This window comes from Perognathus longimembris, chromosome 9, assembly GCF_023159225.1.
Source record: "Perognathus longimembris pacificus isolate PPM17 chromosome 9, ASM2315922v1, whole genome shotgun sequence".
In the NCBI taxonomy this organism is placed as follows: Eukaryota; Metazoa; Chordata; class Mammalia; order Rodentia; family Heteromyidae; genus Perognathus; species Perognathus longimembris.
The window spans coordinates 13,135,772-13,157,414 of record NC_063169.1 but is presented as its reverse complement, the minus strand read 5'-3'; the positions used below and the strand labels follow the sequence as shown (position 1 = coordinate 13,157,414).

The 21,643-nt window shown below is 45.0% G+C and overlaps 1 protein-coding gene across 1 annotated transcript in view; it reads left to right on the top strand.

Moving 5' to 3' along the window:
• The first annotated feature begins 344 nt into the window (after positions 1 to 344).
• Crybg1 (crystallin beta-gamma domain containing 1) overlaps positions 345 to 21,643 on the top strand; it is a 56,037-nt gene continuing 34,738 nt past the window's right edge. The window contains exons 1-6 of the mRNA XM_048353746.1: positions 345 to 1,103; positions 5,854 to 8,134; positions 13,034 to 13,081; positions 13,167 to 13,285; positions 15,436 to 15,601; positions 20,258 to 20,397. Of these exons, the coding sequence (XP_048209703.1) occupies positions 457 to 1,103; positions 5,854 to 8,134; positions 13,034 to 13,081; positions 13,167 to 13,285; positions 15,436 to 15,601; positions 20,258 to 20,397 (3,401 nt within the window). The 5' untranslated portion in view covers positions 345 to 456. The remainder of the gene's footprint in view (positions 1,104 to 5,853; positions 8,135 to 13,033; positions 13,082 to 13,166; positions 13,286 to 15,435; positions 15,602 to 20,257; positions 20,398 to 21,643) is intronic.

Below are 21,643 nucleotides of genomic sequence, written 5' to 3'. Positions count from 1 at the left end.
CCCCAATTAGAACCCCTGCGGGCAGAGGGAGAGCCGTTCCCAGCTGCCACCGCCGCTGCCAAGCAGCCGCATTCCTCAGCACCCAACTGCCCCGCGCCTGGGAGCGCAGAGGCGCACGCCCGCCGGCCCGGGGAGGACGCGCCGCCGGACGCTGGCCACCCGCCCGCGACGGCCCCGGGCTCGAGCGCCGCGTCGGGGTCACCCACCCGGGAGCGGCCGGCGGAGGGACTAGGCGAGGCCCCCGGGAGAAGCCCCCACGTGGGCGCGCGTGGAGGCCACCAGCCCCCCGAGGACGCCTCCGGCGCGCGGGGTGGCCCTCCCGCCCCGGGCGAGCGCGCGCACCCCTCCACGGTGTTGACTTTGGACATCTACTTGAGCAAGACCGAGGTGGCGCCGGCGGACGAGCCGGTGGGGCTCGCTCCCGGGGCAGAAGAAGATCTCGGCGACTCGGACGACATGGACAAGAAGTCGAGCGGCCGCCGGTCGGGCCGGCGGAGGCGATCGCAGAAATCCACCGACTCCCCCGGCGCGGACGCCGGGCCGCCCGAGAGCGCCCCGCGGGACGACGCGGTGTTCGACGACGAGGTGGCGCCAGACGCGGCCTCCGGGAGCCTCGCGGAAAGGAAAGTGAAATCTCCGCGGGCGGCGCCCGACGGGGGCGTAGCCGCCGCCGCCGCCGCCGGGGCCCGGGCGCAGCTCCGCGGGGAGCCCGAGCGCAGCCGCCCCTCGCCCGCGGCCACGTCCCCCACCAAGAGGAAGGGCCGGAGCCGCGTCCCCGACGCCGGGCCCAGCCCGCGCACCCCCGCCAAGGAGTCCCCACCGAAGAGGGCATCGGCGCCCGACCCGTGCCCGGGAGCCAAGGGCGCCGGGGCGGCGGACGGCAGCGAGGACGGGGCGCGGGTGATTCCCCGCGAGCTCACGGTCAAGAGCAGCTCGCTGCTGCCGGAGATCAAGCCCGAGCACAAGAGGGGCCCGCTCCCCAGCCACCTCGACGGCCGGGGCCGGGAGCTGGGCCGGGCCGCCGGACCTTCCGACCCCGAAGGGGTGAAACCCAGGAACCATTTCGGCGTGGGCCGCTCGACGGTGACCACTAAAGTGACGCTGTGAGTAGGCTGCGGGTGCCCACGGGTGCCCACGCCCCGCGGAGAGGCCGGGCGGGGTCGGGGGTCTCCCCGGAGTTCGCTCCCGCTTGGGACTTCAACTTGGGAAGGGCCCCTTTACAGAATAAAGGTTGGAGAAGATTGGGCAGCCGGTAAATTGGCATCTCAGTGGGAGATCTGAAGCTAAATGAGCGTAAAAATAGGATCTCCCCGGAAGCTTATTGTTTTTGTATAAATAATTCAGATAAGCCTTCCCTGGAGTGACTTGAGCTAATTATGTGAATTATCCCATATGTATGCATATAGGCATAACAGGGTAAGAAACAAACAATATGTTCAGTATGACCCAGTTTTGGCACGAGTGAGTTTGAGAGTTCACGGGACCTTCTATAGAATGCAGTGCAGTGTGTGTGTGTGTGTGTGTGTGTGTGTGTGTGTATGTGTGTATGTGTACTAGGGCTTGAATGTAAGTTCTGAGTGCTATCCCTTACCTGTTTTGCTCAAGGATAGTGCTCTACCCCTTGAGCTACTTGCTCCACTTCTTGATTTGGGGTGGTTAATTGGAGGTGAATCTCATGAACTTTCCTGCCCCTAACCCCTCTGGCTTCAAACTCAGCCTTCTGATCTCAGATCTCAGCCACCTGAGTAGCTAGGATGCCTTTAAAGGAGGTCTGCAATCCAGGTATCCTAGTTGTTCTTCCCCTCTGTGGTGATAGGAAGCTTTCTGTTCGAGGAGGCTGAAAGTGAATTTTTACTTATTGAAGTGAAAGATCAGCGTATTTTACTGCAGATAGAACGCAGCTTTCAAATGCTAGGCTAGCGCTCTACCACTGATCTACATGTCCCCCAACCTCCCAAAGTCAGCCTTTTTGCTGAAAATCATTTGCTAAATGAAAGGGCATCAAACAACAGACTGGAACTGGGTGCTGTTAGGTTTAATGGCTTTACAACTGTTTACTCAGGATCTTCTGTCATGGTATTGGTACTCAGCAGGAAGGGAACTGTCAATGATGATTCAGTATGTTGCCCTTGAAACTTATGGCCCCTTCTGGCACACAAGACATACACAAACCCGATAAAAATGTGAGGTATCTGATTAAATTGCCAGATGGATTTAACCACTGTAAAGGCTGGGGTAATCGCTTCTGGCCCCTTGTTCTTTGAGTAAAGTGTAAAGGCTGAAGAAGTGTAAGGAAGGAAGAAATCACTGCTGTTTTGTTTCGTTTTTGGAGGAGCTGGGGCGTATACTGCGGTGGCCACATGTGTTTTGTATAGGGTGGACAGGGCAGAGAGGAAAGTGCAAAACGGAGATTGTGGCTGGCCACACACCCATCCCCTACCCTTTCATACAGGTGGAGGTTGGAGAAGAGCTGGTGATTTGCCCAGCATAAGCATTCTTAGACTGAAAGGCTTCATTCTATTAGGTTTCTGGAGGAGGAAGTGTGTTTGGGTGGAACTTGAGGAAAATGTGCTTAATGAATAACGTGAGTTACCTCACCCCCGCCGCCAGCCTGGAGACCTTTGATATAGTCAGCTATTTATTCTGTAACGGGAGCATCAGAGAAATAACCTGAGTGAATGATGCTCATTATTTGCCTAAGACCAGAGTGAGTGAATCCCCGAAGCCTCCCAAACACCAGCTCACCTACCTGATTACGGACTCTTAACTTGTCTTCTAATCAGAAGGCAGCAGTGGACAAACCAGAAATGTTACACGGTTAAGGAATAGGGTAAACAAACAGCAGGAAGGGATCTTACAATGCTGCTCTTCTTCTCCTGCTTCCTAGAACTAAACCAAATGTCCTTTTTCTCAGTACTGATTGTTTCCTACCTACATCTTTTCTTTACCACCTCAGTTTGTTTAGTTTAGTGTTGGTTCAGTACCTTATACATGGCAAACTATTTTGGAGAATCAGTAATTCTTTCTATTCCTTTGACCCATACCTGTTGGATAGGGGTTTTCAGACCCTTTCATTCTTCATATGACTGTATTTGTTGTTGCTTCTTGGTTGACTCTCTACTACTTAAAAGTCACTCCTCCAGTCCAGCCTTTTGGCTGATTAATTGGAAATAGAGTCTGTTGGATTTTTCTGCCAAGGCTGACTTTAAACCTCTGTCCTCCAGATCTCAAAACCTCCTGAGTAGGTAGGATTACAAGTGTGAGTCACCTGTACCTGGTTTTCACTATGACCATATTCTAAGTAAAGATGATACTCAGACTAACAAAACAAAACTTGATTGAAAAGATAGAGGAACTAGTGCCTGAAAAATGACCATGAAGCTGCATGGTTTTAATGTTGCTAGAAAAATTATTTCCCTAGTTTTTTTTTTTTTACCAAGTGCTGACTATTGAAATTCTTAAAATAGTATGTTTAAAATAGGAAGAAAATTCCTGTTATAACTTTGGCTTTTTAGTTTCCATATTCTTTTTCCCTCTTACCTTCGCTGATGGCATTATGACCGGAGTTATAGGAGCCTTCCTTCTAATCATTTTTAACTAGGTTAATTGCAGTGACTCTGGTAACACAGCTTAATAGCACAGAAGTTTGGTTGTAAATGGTATTTTGATCTCAGTGCAGATCTTTAATGAGTTTCCTGTCCTTAGATAGCTGTTGGCTAACCTGTAGGTTTTCCATTTACATCATAAGATATGCTTTGATATTTGATTGGAGTACTGTGCCTTGTCCTGATTGGTGCGAATTTGTTTTCATGGTCTGTGGTTTGTGACCATCCCTCATTAGTTGGTTCAGCATCTACAAACACTCTATTTCTCATCATACTGGTTTTAAAACTTCATCTTTATGCTAATTTTGCTTTTAAATTTACGATATGAGCCTACAGTAAGATAAAGCAATGCTTGGGATAAATTTATGAACAAATATTAATCATATTAATAGTCATATTAAAATGTTATGAAATATCAAATACTATATATTATATTAATATATATGGCTAAAATATCAAACATATTATTAATTTATTAAAATGTTAATGAAACATGTTAATAAAAATAAACATCTCGGGTTGGGAATATGGTAGAGTGCTTGCCTTGTATACATGAAGCCCTGGGTTAAATTCCTTAGCACCACGTATATAGAAAAAGCCAGAAGTGGCACTGTGGCTCAAGTGGTAGAGTGCTAGCCTTGAGCAAAAGGAAGCCAGGAACAGTGCTCAGGCCCTGAGTCCAAGCCCCAGGACTGACAAAAATAAATAAAAATTTAGAAGCCATCTGAATTCTCCTTTGGGAAGGACTGGAGAATATCTGGTACAGACTTCTCATTTCGTACAGAAGGGGAAGGTGTGATGGCTAAATTCACCTCCGTCCTTTATATCTGACAAGAGAAGAATTTCAGTATAACTTGAACACAGTGAAGATGACAGGAAAGTTTATCAGAAGAGAAATACAGCAGAGACAGAGAGCATATGACATGGACAGGCCATGGGAAGACAGCTCGCCTCAGCCATCTTCAGGGTCATTGAGATTGGCCTTAAATAGTGATAATTAGTGTCCTGGAAGACACTTCTGATTGGTGGATCTCCTTTCTTTTTCCTATAAGGTCCTAGCACCAAAAGTTTTAGTTTCCTGGCTTATTTCCTCATTCTTTTGCTGTCCCCTACCCCTGATTCCTTGTCAAGCAGGTTTGGGTTTATCAGCTTCTCCTGCTATCTGCAAGCTGCCTAGGCCTTCATTCCCTGACAGCATGGATGTCTACTAACTCCTAACTGCAAGCAGTGGAGGGAGAAGTTAGTAGAAAGTTAGTAGCTTGTTCCTTGTGCACCAGGCCCAACCTTCCTAAAGGCCAAGTCCTTGCTACCAGACAGCATGGCTTCTCACCTTTTGTTCTATTATTAAATAGCCTCTAAAGCCCGATTATCTTTTCGATCTCCTGATAACCAAGTGATTGATGGGAAAAACCAAAGGAGCTACTTGTGGCCAGTCTTGCCTGACCCTGAGTATAAGCACAGTAGTTCAGTGGGCACGGCTGCAGCATCTGATACCACAGTACCTATTACAGATCAGGTCCCTGGCACTAGCTGTGTGGCTTCAACTTCATCTCAAAACAAAATGTGCAAAGTTGTACAGTAAGTCAGCTAGCTTGAAGCATTTCTCAAGTGCTCGGCAGTCAGAGACTGAGAGTGGTTATTACTTATCTCTCCTATTTTACTAACCACTAGACCAATGTTTTTCTTCTTTGTTTTCCCCCTTACTGTCTTTAACCCTTGAAATCCTCCAAAAATTTATATAGAAGAGATAGATAAAACATAAATGAGCCGGGTGCCCACGGCTCATGCCTGTAATCCTAGCTACTCAGGAGGCTGAGATCTGAGGATTGCAGTTCAAAGCCAGCCTAAGCAGGAAAGTCCATGAGACTCTTATCTCCAGTTAACTACTAGAGAGCCAAAAGTGTTAAAGTGCTAGCCTTGAGCAAAAGAGCTCAGGATAAGTGCCCAGGCCCTGAGTTCCTATCCCAGGTCCGGAAAATACATCAAAAGGCAGATATTAGCTGGGCATGGTAGTACTTGCTTATAATTCTAGTACGTAGGTGGCTGAGGCTAAGCGATGGAGAATTCAAGGCTGGCTAAAGCTACATGGTAAGCTCTACCTCAAAAGCAAAAGAAAACAACGAACAAACGTTGTATACCAGGAAAGTGACTTTTTATAGTTCTGTAACAAATTGGTTTGTGTATCAGCTTTTGAAAACCAGTTTGATAACTATCTTGCTTTTTCTCCCCCCCCCCCCCCCCCATGTAGGCCTGCCAGGCCCAAAAATGTGGAACTAAATCTGAAAACCCCTAAGAACCCTGACAGTTCAGGAAATGAGCACAGTTCATTTAGCCAGCCAGTTCATAAGGGAAACACTGCCACCAAAATCTCCTTATTTGAAAACAAGCGGATGAACAGCACCCCCAAACACCCTGATGTCCGCAACACAAGGAGCATCCCTCCTTCCCATAAGACATTTGTTGGGAGGGCAAAACTGAATTTAGCCAAGAAAGCCAAGGAAATGGAACAACTTGAAAAGAAAACGGTGCCCAATGGTCAGCAGAATGGGGTGCTGGCGAAGGACCCCCCTGCGGAAAATGGAGCGCCTGTTCTCCCAGGGGCTGGAGGAGCCGGCCGGGAGCTCCCTGAGGGCCAAGCCCTCGGTCCCCAGCCTGACCACGGTGACAGAGCAGATGTGCAGACAGAGGCTGGCTGTGTTTCAGGACCAGAGGCCCCTACGCTGGTTCCTACCAAGGACCCCACGCCTTCAGGAGAGGACGACTCAGTGGCTGCAGATCGCAAAGGACTCGAACTCAATACAGCTCAGGACGGCTGTGCCATGGTCGATACCAAGGATTCGCCTTCACAGCCGCAAGATGTGCTCTGTGGCTCACAGCCCCCAGCTGAGTCACGTCAGGGGCCTTCCCTTCCCCTTGCGGACATTCCCCAAGATGGGTGTGCTCAAGTTCCCATAAGCCACGTGGGCCCTGACCTCCAAGGCTCAGGGAGCCTTAATGGATGTACTTTGCCTTCATCTCCTCAAATTGAGAACATGCCACTCTCCACGGGTACGAGGGGAGAAGACAGCCCTCCTTTGTCCCCAAAGCACAGCCCAGAAGCTGTGGGACCCCAGGCTCCCTCCAAGGTCCTTGTGCAGGTCAGGTCCTTCGTGCTTCCTGCAGAGAGCACCCAGGACGTGAGCTCCCAGATCATCTCAGAAAGCTCCGAAGTTAGAGAAGCGCAGTTGCCAAGTTGCCACAGTAATGAACTGGAAGTGGTTTCCGTTGCAAGTTGTGATCCTCAGCGAGAGGAAGTAGTGAGTAACAAGAGCACCTCGCCCACAAACATTCCGCACAAAGAGGAACGTGCGGCGGAGCCGGGCTCACACGTCGGGCCACCGGAATCCATAAGATCTCTGACCGCGCCTGCTCCGAATCACAGCGTTGTCGTCCCCCTGCCGTCTGAGGCCAGCCCTACCAACTCTCCCAGAGTGAGAAATCCCTCAGAAACGCCGCCAAGGCCAAACGAAAGTGTGAATGGCCAGGGGAGTCCTGCTGGTCATTTGAACGTTTCCACCGCTAGTGATGATAGTGTCTTTGATTCTTCTTCTGATATGGAAAAATTCACTGAGATCATCAAAAAGATGGACAGCGTGGTCTGCGTGCCCCAGAAGAAGAAGAAGGCCAGGATGCCCAACTCCCCTGCCCCTCCCTTCGCCATGCCTCCTATTCACGAGGACAATCTGGAAAAGGTGTTAGATCCCAACGTGTTCACCTTTGGTTTGGGGAAGAAGAAGGAGAGCCTGCCAGAACTGTCACCGGCTTTGCATCTGATGGACAGCTTGGACCCCAAAACTAAACTGAGACCCAAACGTGCATCCGCGGACCAGAGTATCCTCTTCAAGTCCTTGCACCCCAGTGCAGGTGGCAATAGCGAGCCCCAGGCGACCCCCGAAGTCGGCGACAAGGGGAGCAGGGATGTCTGCAACGGTGGAGTCAAGAGGTCAAGGCTAGAGAAAAGCACCCTGTTCTCCAGCATGTTGTCATCCTTGCCACAGGACAAGGTCTTCTCTCCCTCGGTGACCTCCGTCAATACCATGAGCACCTCTTTCAGCACTTCCCAAAATGCTTCTCTCTCACGCTCTTCGGGGGTGCAGCCCAGGACGGAAGGCGCCCCGCCCTGTGCCTCAGACAAAGAACAGCCCCTTCTGGCACCTCACAACTCCATACAGGTCTTCAACTTCTCCTCATCCAGCCCATCTGGTTCAGGTTTGAGAAGTTCAAGCCCCATGGAAAAATACCCACCAAAGGAGGAGACCAAAGAAGAGCTGAATTCACGGAGCAACCTGCACTTGCCAGAAATGAAGTTTGCTGAACTTTCTAAGCTGAGGAACCACGAGGGTACAGAAAAGGCTAACCACGTGGAGAGTGTTCTTAAGCCCCACTTGCCAAGCCATGGAAACAATGACGCTGACTTGATGGGCCTTTTCAAGCCAAGCCGCTATGACCCGGGCCTCTCTTTCTCGGGAATGTCATTACCAGATTCAGCGGTAAGTACCAGCAGCGGGCCACTGGCCTGAGGTTTGCACAGAGCCGGGAGGGAAGGGACGGCGAGCAATCTATGCTCCCCTCTGAAAGCAATTGTGTCCAGGTCTAATCGTTTTCTACTTACCACGTATTTGAAAAACAGCTATGCACAGGAAACCATCAAGGCCCAAGAACAAAGTCTGAAAGTACTTTCAAGACATTTGTGGTCTCCATGTTAACAGGTGGCTGGTAGAATAGACATTTGATGCTTTGAGTTGAGACACACAAGACTTGTTCTTTCCTCTTCTGAGTAACAGCACTCAGTACTGTACTTAGAATGTAGAAGATTTGTGGAGCAGCTCCCTCTGTTTTCAAAGGCCCCACCCAGCCAAGGGACCATTTCCTTTTGTCTTCTGCTCTGTGAGATTTCCCCCATTCTCCCAGAAGCAGCAGTGGAGAACGTATTTTCTGTCGACATCATCAGGGAATACTCTTTCTTGCAGTTTGAAGCATAAACCATTTTGGTTTCCATTGGCTCTTTACTATTATAAAGAGTACTGTAAAATATTGTCTCTGAGGGACAGTTATCTTTTCTCCATCTTCTTTAATCTGCAACAGGTTTTTGTTTTTGTTTTTGTGCCAGCACTGAGCCTTGTGCTCCGGGGCGGTAAGCTCTCCCCTGGCTTTTTTGCTAAGGGTTGTCACTCAGTCACTTGAGCCATACCTCTACTTGTGACTTGTTGCTGGTTAATTGGAGATAAGAGTCTAATGGATTTTTCTGCCCAGTCTGGCTTTGAACTGTGATCCTCAGGTCCCAGTCTCCTGAGTAGCTAAGATGATAAGTGTGAACCATCAGCACCTGGCTTGCTACAAGTTTTATTGTTTCTTTGTTTAACTGATGAGATTTGGGTCTCTCTGTCTGTCTCTCTCTCTCTCTGTCTCTGTGTGTGTGTGTGTGTGTGTGTGTGTGTGTGTGTGTGTGTGTGTGTGTTGGTTGGTTGTAGGACCTGGGGCTTGAACTTGGGGCCTAGGTGCTGTTCTTGGACTTTTCAGCTGAAGGCTAGTGCATTATCACTTGAATCACAGCTCTATTTAGCCTTTTTTTTTTTTTTTTTTTTTGCAGTTAATTGGAGATAAGAGTCTCATGGACTTTCCTGCTTAGGCTAGCTTCAAATTGCAGTTCTCAAACCTCAGCCTCCTGACTAGCTAGGATTACAGCCATGAGCCACCAGAGCCCTGTGGATTGGTTGTTTTAAGTGTTGGGAATCAAACCCAGGACCTTATACCTGCTAAGCATGTGTTTGACCACAGCTCTGCTCCCCAGCCTAGCAGGTGTCTTCTCTACTCCATTTTCAAGTGTATTTGTGCCCCTTTGCTGCCATACTTGATATCCAAGTTGAGGGAGGGCAATGAAAGAGGAAGGCAGAATATTCGGAGGAGAGCTCAGCAGTCTGTGTCTGGCTATGTTAGTGGAGCTTGGATGGCAGTGGTCCACCCTATGAGCCAGCCATCTTCAGACACAGACTGTGATCTTGCATGGTTCACCAGAAACCGCCTGCCACCTTTGCTTCCTTGGACAGGGCACTGCAGTGAGGTTCAGTGAGTTGCACTGGTTCTACTAGGATTCTGTGAGGGTGTGATTTGGGAAACTCTTTCACAACCTAAAGTTGGCGTAGTGTGGTGAGACATCCCTGTCGTGCCAGCAATCAGGAAGTGAAAGCAGGAGGATCTCGAGTTCCAGACCAGCCTAGGTTACTTGGCAGGACCAGCCTTTAAAAATGTGTGTGTGGGTGGGTGTCCAGCTGCAGTATTCTCATTTTTCATGTGATGTTTGAGCCGCACACTTTTTGGTCTTAGGATCCATTTACATTAAAAAATTGAGAACTTCAAAGAGCTTTTGTTCATATATATGGTGGGGTGATGCCTTGTCAGAACTCTATTAGAACTTAACACACAAAAGAGTAAAACACCAGAAAACGTAAGTGCACGTGCTACTCGCCTTCAGAACAATGATCTTATTATGTCACAGACCATGGAGGCCCCTGAGCGCTTTGAGGAAAAGAGCTCATAAAAAAGGTATGAAAATAGCTCTGATGGAAGAGCATCTATCTAAACTGTAGCACTCAGAAATCCTGATTTTAAAAAAAGATTTTTTTGGGAGAGTGGATTTATTTTTTGCATCTCACTCTGTAGTCTGTGCTGGCCTTGAACTTGTGGTCCTCTCGCCTCAGCTTTCTGAGTGAAATGATTATAGCCATTCCTGGCTTAGATTCTTCTTTTTTATTTTCTTTCTGGTACGAAGGTTTGAACTCAGGACATCCCACGTGCTAGGCTGGCACGCTACCACTTTGGCCATACCTCCACCCTAGCATTTTGCTAATTAATCAGAGATGGAATCTTGAAGGCTTTTCTGCCCCAGCTAGCTTCAAATCATAATCTACAGATCTCAGTCCCAGGAGTACCAAGCCACCGTGCAGCGCCTGCAGCTAAGATTCTTAACGTCTTTCTCTCCAGCACAAAATTTCTGCTGATCTGCTTCTCATTCATTATAGCTTTGATCTTTTTAATTATTCTTAGATTACTTACTTGACTGCAATCTGACAGTCTTGATAAAATATACAAAGCCTGGGGCTGGGAATGTGGCTTAGTGGTAGAGTGCTTGCCTAGCATGCATGAAGCCCTGGGTTTGATTCCTCAGAAAAAGCCAGAAGTGGTGCTGTGTCTCAAGTGGTAGAGTGCTAGCCTTGAGCAAAAGAAGCCAGGGACAGTGCCCAAGCCCTGAGTTCAAGTCCCCAAACTGGCAAAACACACACACACACACACACACACACACACACACACACACACACAGAGCTTCCCTATAAAAACTAAGTCACATCATGGAGGAGTAAAAAATGAGAAGCAATGCATAATATTTTTAGACCTTTTTATGATTAAAAAATATATAGGCATAGATAAGTATGTATATATATATATTGTCTTTCTTGGGCTGGAAATAATGGCCCAAAGAGTAGAATACCTGCCCAACAATTTCAACGTTCTGAGTTCAAACCCTAAGACTTCTCTCCAAAGCTATCTTTGAGGTTCTAATTTTTGTTGGCTATATAGTCTTATTTTTTTTTTTTTTTTGGCCAGTCCTAGGGCTTGGACTAAGGGCCTGAACACTGTCCCTGGCTTCTCTTTGCTCAAGGCTAGCACTCTGCCACTTGAGCCACAGCGCCACTTCTGGCCGTTTTCTGTATATGTGGTGCTGGGGAATTGAACCCAGGGCCTCATGTATACGAGGCAAGCTCTCTTGCCACTAGGCCATATCCCCAGCCCAAGTCTTATTTTTAATGTTTTTTTCTGAATAATTATTTATTGTCAAAGGGATGTACGGAGGGGTTACAGTTTCATACGTAATTATTTTTAAAGTTTTTGTTTTGACTTTTGAAACAATGCTTAGTTATACCAAGGGGTTTCAGTTCAGGATGTCAGTTTATGAGCATAATGCATCTTTGTCAGTGTCACCTCCTTGCATCATTCTTCCCATTTTTAATGTTTTACCTACATTTTGTTTTAAATGTGAAGCTTCCTGTTGGGTTTCTCTTATTTCTGACATATACATGTAGATGGGTTGCCTCATGGGCCTTTCTCTGGCCTCTGGTCATATTCCACTGGTGTGATGCAAGAGTCGTCAGATCAAAGGCAGGCCTTAGAAGAGGCATCTCTGTCAGCCCAGGATATGGTCCAGGTTTTGTAATGTTTCATGCATGTGTAATTATCATTTTTATTACCTTATGCATTTCGAGTTTTACTGGTCATGTCAGATGGTCTTGAAAATTATTACTTTTGAAACCATATAAAAAGATTTTTTGTGGGACTGGGAATGTGGCCTAGTGGTAGAGTGCTTGCCTCATAGACTAGAAGCCCTGGGTTCAATTCCTCAGCACCACATATATAAAAAAAAAGCCAAAAGTGGCACTGTGGCTCAAGTGGTAGGGTACTAACCTTGAGCAAAAATAAACCAGGGACAGTGCTCAGGACCTGAGTTCAAGCCCCAGGACTGGCAAAAAAAAATGAATGAATGAATAAATAAATAAATAAATAAATAAAATATTTTGTGCATCAGCGAAGGGGGATTAAGCCCGACACTGATGGTTCACGCCTACCTGTAATCCTAGCTACCTAGGAGGCTGAGATCTGAGCATCTCAGTTTGAAGCCAGACGAGGACAAGAAAAAAATCTGTAAGATTCTCCAATTAACCAGCAAAAAAGAGAAGTAGAGGTGTGAGTCAAATGTAGACCACCAGCATTGAGTGAATAAGAGCCCAGTGAGAGCTCCAGGGCCTGAGTTCAAACGCCCCCAGTACAGACACAAAAAGAAAGAGAAGATTAAACATGCTGGATGCAATGTGTGTTGTAAAGTATAACCTACCAACTTTTATTTGGACTAGTAGTTGTTATGTGATTGTGGATGTTACCATGGCAACACAATATTTACACATCCAGGTAGGGTGTGTATAAGAAACAAAATTGATTCAGCTTCTTGTAGATAAGTGATTCCTACTTTCTAATGTTTATCTATTTGGGATCTATTTGAATTCCAATCTAACAGTTGGCTCTTACTCTGTGAACTTACATAAATCAGAAATCTGACGTGGGCCCTGAGTTTTCTAGCACTGGTGGACATATTCTGGACACTTAAATGAGGAGAAATTGAAATGGCAAATTGAGTTTGGATGGGAGAAGCTTGCAGTTTTAATAATCCAAACTCAAAGAGAGTTTTAAAATAACTTGAGCATAAAGCTGGGTGGATGGGCATGTTTTAGATCTGATGAATTTGGCAAGTAACTGTGATCTTCTCTGAAGGATCAGAGAGAAAAGAAGATTGCTGTGTAGAGTTTTAATTATTTGTTGCGTTTTTATTTGTCTGATTCTAGACACTTAGAGGAAGCTTGCAGAGTAAACTTAATCCCCGACCAGGGAAGGTAAGACTGGATTCTGTTTCTGGCCTGGATTATATTGTGGTCTGACACCGTGTGAAGTGCTGCTAGCCCTTTGATTTGCTTGTAGGTGGTGATATTCCGTGAGCCGGAAGTCTCGGAGGAATGCATCGAGGTGTTTGGAGATATTCAGGACTGCAGCTCTTGGAACCTCTCTCCAGTTATCCTGGTGAAAGTGATTAGAGGATGGTAAGAGCGGTGCGGTGCGGGTATCCTCACTTAGTCGGCGGAGTTCCCCTCCTTCTTCAGGCCTTTTTTTTTTTTGGTCATTCATGGGGCTTGAACTCTGGACCTGGGTGATGTTCCTGAGCTCTTTTGCTCAAGGCTAGCACTCCAGCACTTTGAGCCACACCTCAATTTCCAGGGTTTAAGTGGTTAATTAGAGATAAGAGTCCTATAGAGTTTCTTGCCTGGGCTGGCTTTGAACCACAATCCTCAGATCTCAGCCTCCTGAGTTGTTAGGATTATAGGCGTGAGCCATGGGAGCCCGGCTTCTTCACGGTTTTTGGTCTTCTCTATGTACTTAAGATATGCCCTTAGCAGTGCGAATTGCAGGAAATACTACTTGTGGTACAATAAGGAATTCACAGCTAAGAAACAGAGTTTGAGTCATGTTTCTGATTATAGGAGGTATATGTGTTTATGAGAGAAAAGTGCTATAGAGTAAGTTTCTTTATATCCCTGTGGAACATTGCTTTAGAATATCATCTGTCATGGCCCATAATACTCTTGGCTCTTCAGAGTTTTGGGTTTTTTTGTTTTTGTTTTTGTTTTTTTCTGTGCTGGCACTTGGTCTTTCACTCAATGCCATGGCTTTTGCTTTTTTGCTTTAGGCTAGCACGCTAGCCACGTCTCCACTTCCAGGTTTTTGCTGGTTAGAGATAAGGATCTCCTGAACTTACCTGCCTAGTCAGGCTTTGAACTTTAATACTCAACCTCCTTAGTAGCTATACTTACAGGCATGAGCCACAGATGTCTAGCCTCTCTCCTGGTCCTAAATGTTTGATAAGATTTTTACTTTAAAGACATTTTTGGTAGCTTTTTTTTTTTTTAAATGATAGTATGGTAAAGGACTAACCTAAACTCTTGGTTGTTTTTTTTTTTTTTAAAAAAGGTAGTTTTGATTAAGTAAAATAGATGAAGTAGAAATACTTTGTTTCTAAAATTATTTTACTAGTATTAATTGCCTCAGAAATGCAATTTGAAAAAAAAATCATATTAAGTGAAGTGACCCAGACCCAAAGAAATATAAATCCTATGGTGTCCCTCATAGGGAACAGCTAGTACATGATTAGGCTAGTCATGGTAGAAGATCAAAATACCCCAATAGCTACACCCATATGATCACATAAGATGACGCCAAGTGAAATGAACTCCACGTTACAGAGACAAGAGTTATACCACTGTTGTAATTATTATCAACATGCCATGTGAAACCATATAAAAAATCACCTTGATTAGGCATAAATACATCTCACCTATTATAAATATGTTTGAAATAAAGAGGTTTGAGCTCTAGACATTTATGATTTTAAAAGTTAGCAAGCTTCTCTTTTGGTCTCCACTTGATTAAACGTGGTATCTTTCCTATTAGGTATGTGTGTGTATACATATATATTTCTCTATATTTTTCATGTATTTCTATATATTCAATGTTTTCATTAAAAATGCTTTCATTCCAATAATAATTGGAACTACAAGCAAACTTTGCATAACAGTTCTTTTTTAACAAAACAATATTTTTTTCCTTTTAATCTTCAATCCTTGTTGGCTTTTTGCTCTTTTTTTCCTCTTTGTAGTCTTGGGTTTTGATCTCAAAGCCTCATGTCTATTAGGGAGGTGCTTTACTACTTGAACCACTCCCTTAGCCCAGGTTTCTTTGAAAGTATAAACATGTAGGTGTATCACTGTCATATGTTAGACATTTTTCTTAGTGTCTGGCTGTTTGGGGGAGAATATTTTTAAAATACTCTCTGTTAACATACATGTCCTTTCTATTAAAATAAAATTCCTTTATAATTAATGTTTTCTACCCATGTAAGGAAAATATTGCTATAGTAAACACCTGTTTGATCTATTATAATTTCTAAGTCTTCATTAACTGGCAGTGTTTGTACTTGAAATTCTCCTAGAATTCTCCATAAAATTCTCCAAGATATTGATACAGGTCTTGAATTAGCAGAAGTTTAATTATTCCAGTAAAGTTTATTTTAGAGAGTTTGTACTGTTTCAGTTGCTAGAGGCCTGGTCACTGATACATGATATACATTAGCTAGAATATTTGAGTTATGAAAACTTTTCAAACACTGGATAATGGTGTTTCTGTGTTTTATTCTTAGCTGGATTTTGTATGAGAAACCAAATTTTGAAGGTCACTCTGTCCCCCTAGAAGAAGGCGAATTAGAACTTTCTGGTCTTTGGGGTGTGGAAGATGTTTTGGAAAGAAACCAGGAAGCTGTGTCTGATAAGCCTGTAGTGATTGGTTCAATCAGACATGTGGTCCAGGTAGGTTATAGAAAATATGAATTCATTTATGTGATGAATATATATCAAATTCCAGGGTTGGTTTGTATTTTAAAGGAAATGTTTAATGATATAAATGATCAGGAGAGTATTTTATTGTTAATGCTATTGGGTATATGTTCTATAATTTAAATATTTTGATGCCTTAAATGAATTAGAAAAGAAGCATTCTAATGGGTTCCATATTTTCCATGGTAAATCTTCAAGGTGTAGATCTTTCATCCTGATCCCTGTTTCAATCTTCCAAGTGTACTTTGTATAGTAACTTGACTATGTGTTCTTTTTTGTTGTCGGTTTTTGTCTATTTGCTTGTTTCTAGAGTCAGGACCTCACTTTGTAGCCCAGACTGCTGTTCTCAAACTTGAGATCCTCCTGTCTCAATCTTCCAAGAGCTATGTGTCACCATGGTTGGCTTGTGATATGTTTTTTATGAACCATTTTTTTCTTAGATATTTAGTTGCTGCATTTTTTTTATTACTTTGAATAGTCTACACACACATGTTCTATTTTGGAAAGATAATCCAGACCTTCAATTGATTGTTCAACTTAGGCTTTTTGCAATTTTAGAAAGCACTATTTGAGATGCTTTAGACCACTGTGTACTGAATGAGCTTTCTTGGCTAAGTCATTCATATTTGTTATGAGGAAAGTGTTAATAGTATCTTTCTTTTGTTTATTTGTTTTGTTTTTGTTGCCAGTCCTGGGGCTTGGACTCAGTGCCTGAGCACTGTCCTTGGCTTCTTTTTGCTCAAGGCTAGCACTCTACCTCTTGAGCCACAGTGCCGGGCTGGGGATATGGCCTAGTGGCAAGAGTGCTTGCCTCGTATACATGAAGCCCTGGGTTCAATTCCCCAGCACCACATATACAGAAAATGGCCAGAAGTGGCGCCGTGGCTCAAGTGGCAGAGTGCTGGGCTTGAGTAAAAAAAAAAAAAAAAAAAAAAAAAAGAAGCCAGGGACAGTGCTCAGGCTCTGAGTCCAAGCCCCAGGACTGGCCAAAAAAAAGAAAGAAAACTCCACAGCGCCACTTCTAGCTTTTTCTATATATGTGGTGCTGAGGAATCGAACCCAGGGCTTCATGTTTACAAGGCAAGCACTCTACCACTAGGCCACATTCCCAGCAGAAATTTGTTTTTTTTAAAGTGGGCTCTGTTCATCAAGTCAGAGATTTTAATGAAATTATTAGCATTTGCATTTTGTGTTGTAGTATTCAGTGTGTGGCTAGTGAGGTTTAAAAAAATATATAATAAATGGGTGTCTTCCTAGTAGAAAACTTCAAGCCTATCTTATGTAATAGAGATGGATATTGTCGAGCACAAAAGAAATGGAAGAAAGAAATGGAAGGTTCTAAAATTGAGTAACCATTTTTGGCAGGAGAAAGTGACACCTATTCCTGAGGCCAGAATTTGTCAGTGACTTAGATGGTAATGAGTATTCTATATCTTTTTTTCTTTTCTTTTTTTTTTGCCAGTCCTGGGCCTTGGACTCAGGGCCTGAGCACTGTCCCTGGCTTCTTTTTGCTCAAGGCTAGCACTCTGCCACTTGAGCCACAGTGCCATTTCTGACCATTTTCTATATATGTGGTGCTGGGGAATCGAACCCAGGGCTTCATGTATATGAGGCAAGCACTCTTGCCACTAGGCCATATTCCCAGCGGTAATGAGTATTCTAAGTGATTTATTTTGTAGTAGTTTTACGTACATAATGTTGATAAGAAGGAGATAGGATGAATTGTAATTTAAAATGCCCTCCTTAGGAGAATATTACACATACCTGTTTTTATAGCTCAAGGGACACTGACAATCAGTGTGTAAATATATTATCTGTTGGGCTAGGGGAATAGCTCAAGTGGTAGAGTGCTTGCCTAGCAAATCTGAGGCTCTGAATTCGATCCTGAGTACCCCCCCCCATAAAGAAATAAAGCAAAATAAAATAAACCTATAATCTGAATCCCACCACAATAGTGTCTTCTTCCCTCTTTTCAGTTCTCTGCATTTTGCTGGCCAAAGTCTAATCTGTGCTTCCTGGTGTTGTAATCATAACACAAGTCCATTGTTGTTCTGCTTTTTCCTCTTAATGTAATTCTTAATTCTTTTTGTTTCTCTATGGCCACACTCCCAAGGAGCCATCTCAGTGATTTCTGACTGGGGGAGGTGGTGGGAGCTGGTGGGGAGAGGGTCTGGTACCTGGGATGGCGGGAAAAGGGAAGTAGAGCTCTTGAGGAAAAAGAGCGCCTACTGTGCAATCAGAACCAGTGCTTTCCGTGTCACTACGCAGGCTGTGGTTTAGCTAGACATTTTACTTCCTTGAAATAAAGGGTTAGCATTCATCACTAAGCAAATACGTGAGGGAGCATCATTGATTATTTCCCCATTGGTAGATTTAATGTCTTTTCTCGCCCCCCCCCCGCCCCACTATTGTAAATAGTGTTATGAGAACATATTTTTGTGTGTTTAATAATTTATAATTTTCTGCTGGATACTCTGTGGCCCATGCCTATAATCCTAGCTATCTAGGGTGCTGAGATCTGAAGATTGGAGGTTCAAAGCCAACCTAGGCAGGAAAGTCTATGAGATTCTTATCTCTAATTAACCACCAAGAAGCCAGAAGTAGAGCTGTGGCTCAAGTGGCAGAGTGCCAGCCTTGAGCAAAAGAGGTAAATGACAGGTCCAGATTCCAGAGTTCCAGCCTGGTACTGGCCCAAATAAAGAAATCAATATTTTTTAAATGTATTTTTTCTAATGTATTTCCTTGGCTTAAATTCTTGTGAATAGTACTGTGTTGAAGGGCAGGGAACATGTTTGTGGCTCCTAATAGGTGTGAATTACCTTTTCTTTTCTTTTTTTTTCCCTTTTTTTCAGTTGTTGGGCTTGAACTCAGGGCCGGGCCACTGTCCCTGCGCTCTTCAGCTCAAGGCTAGTGCTCTGCCACTTGAGCCACATTGTTGCTTCCAGGTTTTTTTGTTTGTTTGTTTTGTTTTCTGGTGGTTAACTGGAGATGAGTTTTATGGACTTTCCTGCCCAGGCTGGCTTTGAACTGTGATCTTCAGATCTCAGCCTCTTGAGTAGCTAGGATTACAGGCGTGAGCCATCAGCACCCAGTAAATTACCTTTCCTTTATAGAGTGTATGCTGGATTCTTAAAACATGAACCATAAGCGTAACATATATTCGAGGGAGTCACTCTTTTGGGTTCAGTATCTTTACTGCTTTGAGTGATGTTAAATCTCACCTGAACTGGCCCAAGCATTAAGATTTCTCCTCTTATATTGTAGTTCACCTGGCTTAGTAAACAACACTAGTGTACTCAGTGTGCTTAGTGGGCCGTGGGTATGTTGCGCATAGAAGAGTGACAAAAATGTAGAGATTCGCAAGTCACCAGAAATGTGTTTGTTCTTGACATTTTAGAACCAGCCAGAGGCTGGAAATATGGCCTAGTGGTAGAATGCTTGCCTCGTATACATGAAGCCCTGGGTTCGATTCCCCAGCACCACATATCTAGAAAAGTCCAGAAGTGGCGCTGTGGCTCAAGTGGCAGAGTGCTAGCCTTGAGTAAAAAGAAGCCAGGGACAGTGCTCAGGCCCTGAGTCCAAGGCCCAGGACTGGCCCCCCCCCAAAAAAAATCACTAGGACAAATCAGCATCATAGAGGTCTAATCCTAGCCAGGGAGCCTTACTATGGAGGGCCATGGGCACAAAGCCAAATAACAGCTATTGTATAGCCTATGATATTGGATACTTACTTCTCAGCCAAACCCCTTTGAATAAGAAAAGCCAAGCAAGGATGACAGAAAGGTGCTCAAAATGACCTGGGCTTGAATGTGACTCAGGTAGTGCGTCTGTCTGTCCCTCGAGGGAGTGCAGTGTGAACTCAAGATGCAAACGGGAGTGGCATACATAATGGCAGGAGCTTTGAGAACCATTACATGTCTACTAAATGCTCTCTCTCTCTCTCTCTCTCTCTCTCTCTCTCTTTTTTTGGTTATTGTTCAAGACCTGGACTTGAACTTAGTATCTGACTCTGTACGTTCATTGCAGGTGCCTTTCCACCTGAGCCATGCCTCTAACCTCTCATTCTTTTTTTTTTTTTTTGGCCAGTCCTGGGCCTTGGACTCAGGGCCTGAGCACTGTCCCTGGCTTCTTTTTGCTCAAGGCTAGCACTCTGCCACTTGAGCCACAGCACCACTTCTGGCCATTTTCTGTATATGTGGTGCTGAGGAATCGAACCCAGGGCTTCATGTATACAAGGCAAGCACTCTTGCCACTAGGCTATATCCCCAGCCCTAACCTCTCATTCTTTTTTTGCGTATGTTGGTCCTACAGCTTGAACTCAGGGCCTAGGCACTGTTCCTGAGCTTGTTTTTGCCACAGCTTCACTTCCTGGGGCTTGTTGTGGTGGTGGTGGGGAGGAGTTAATGGGAGCTAAAAGTCTCTTGGACTTTCTTGCCTAGGCTGGCTTCAAACCACAGGCATGAGATCTCATCTCCTGTGTACCCATAAGCACAAGCGCTGGCACCTGGCAGGCCTCATTCTCACCATTTGAGAAGTGACTGGAAAAAAGAACGATACGCTCCCTATAGAATGACATCTGTGGTCAGATGATTACTAGCTGTGTCTTACGTGCATGTGTATGTTTTTCAGGATTACAGAATTAGTCAAATCGACTTATTTACTGAGCCAGAAGGGTTAGGCCTCCTTAACTCCTACTTCGACGACACTGAAGAGATGCAGGGCTTTGGTGTCATGCAGAAGACTTGTTCCATTAAAGTGCACTGGGGCACGTGAGTATTGACTATGTGGATGGTTGGAATGAAGCTTTGTTGGGAGTGTAGCCCTGGGGACAGAACTTACGGTACTCCTGTTTCTGATCATAATTTATCTTGCTTGTGAAAAACAACTTTAAGAGGAATGGGGGGGGGGCGTACATTTTTTATGTGACTACTGATACTTTTGCTTGAACTCAGTGCCTTGTGTTCTTGCTTGGCTTTTTCACCCTACCATTTGAGCCATAGCTTCACTTCTGGCTTTTTGTTGGTTAATGGAAGATAAGTCTCTCAGATTTGTCTACCTGGACCGGCTCCAAACCCCAGTTCTCAGATCTGAGTCTGGGAAGTAGCTAGGATTATAGACATGAGCCTCCGGGGCCGGCTAGTGGGTCTGTGTTTAACGGAGGGCTTTTCCTTACAACAAAGGATCTTCAGCTCTTCAAAGCGGAGTAACAAGACTGTGTGTCCACAGTAATTTCAGGAGGTAATTCAGTATTTCATTCAGGTGGGAGGGGACTTCCTGTAACTGTCACGCATAAATCCCATCAGTCTGTCAGGGTAGTTGGAAGGAAATGGACAATCTCGGAGAGGGGCAAAGTGTGGATAAACAGTGCAGACTGCAGTAGTGAACCTGTGGTCTCCTCTCGGTGCACAGCACAGCCTTGGACAGGTGAGACACCGGAGAACACCACAGCTGCTTTACACTTGAAATCCCTGCCTTTGAGGATTTTAATTTTTGTGTGTGTTTTCTGGTATGTACAATGTATTTGTTCAAATGTATTAGTTGAGTGGTAATGTATATACTTTATGCATTCAGAGGATGTTCAAGAGTTTTTTTATTAGAGGAAGTGTAGGGGGTATTTTTAATGGGGTATGCGGGCAGAAAGGTTTAAGTCTACTGTGTAAAATGAAAGGTGGTTTCTGCAGTGAATGATAAGGCACTCCTTAGTTGAATCTTTGGCATTCTGTCAATCTCTCTCTCTCTCTCTCTCTCTCTCTTCCTCCCTCCCTCTCCCCCCCGCCCCTGTGGTGCTATGGTACGGAGGTTTCAGCTCAGGGCCTTGTGTTTGCTCAGCTTGCTTGCTCATCACTGGCACTCTCCCACTTGAGGCATACTTCCATCCCAACTTTTTGCTGGTTATTTTGGAGGTAGAGTCTCTCAAGACTTTTCCTCCCAGGCTCGATTTGAACCACGATCCTCCAGGTCTCAGCCTCCCGAGTAGCAAGAATTACAGGCGTGAGCCGCTGGCACCAGTCTCAT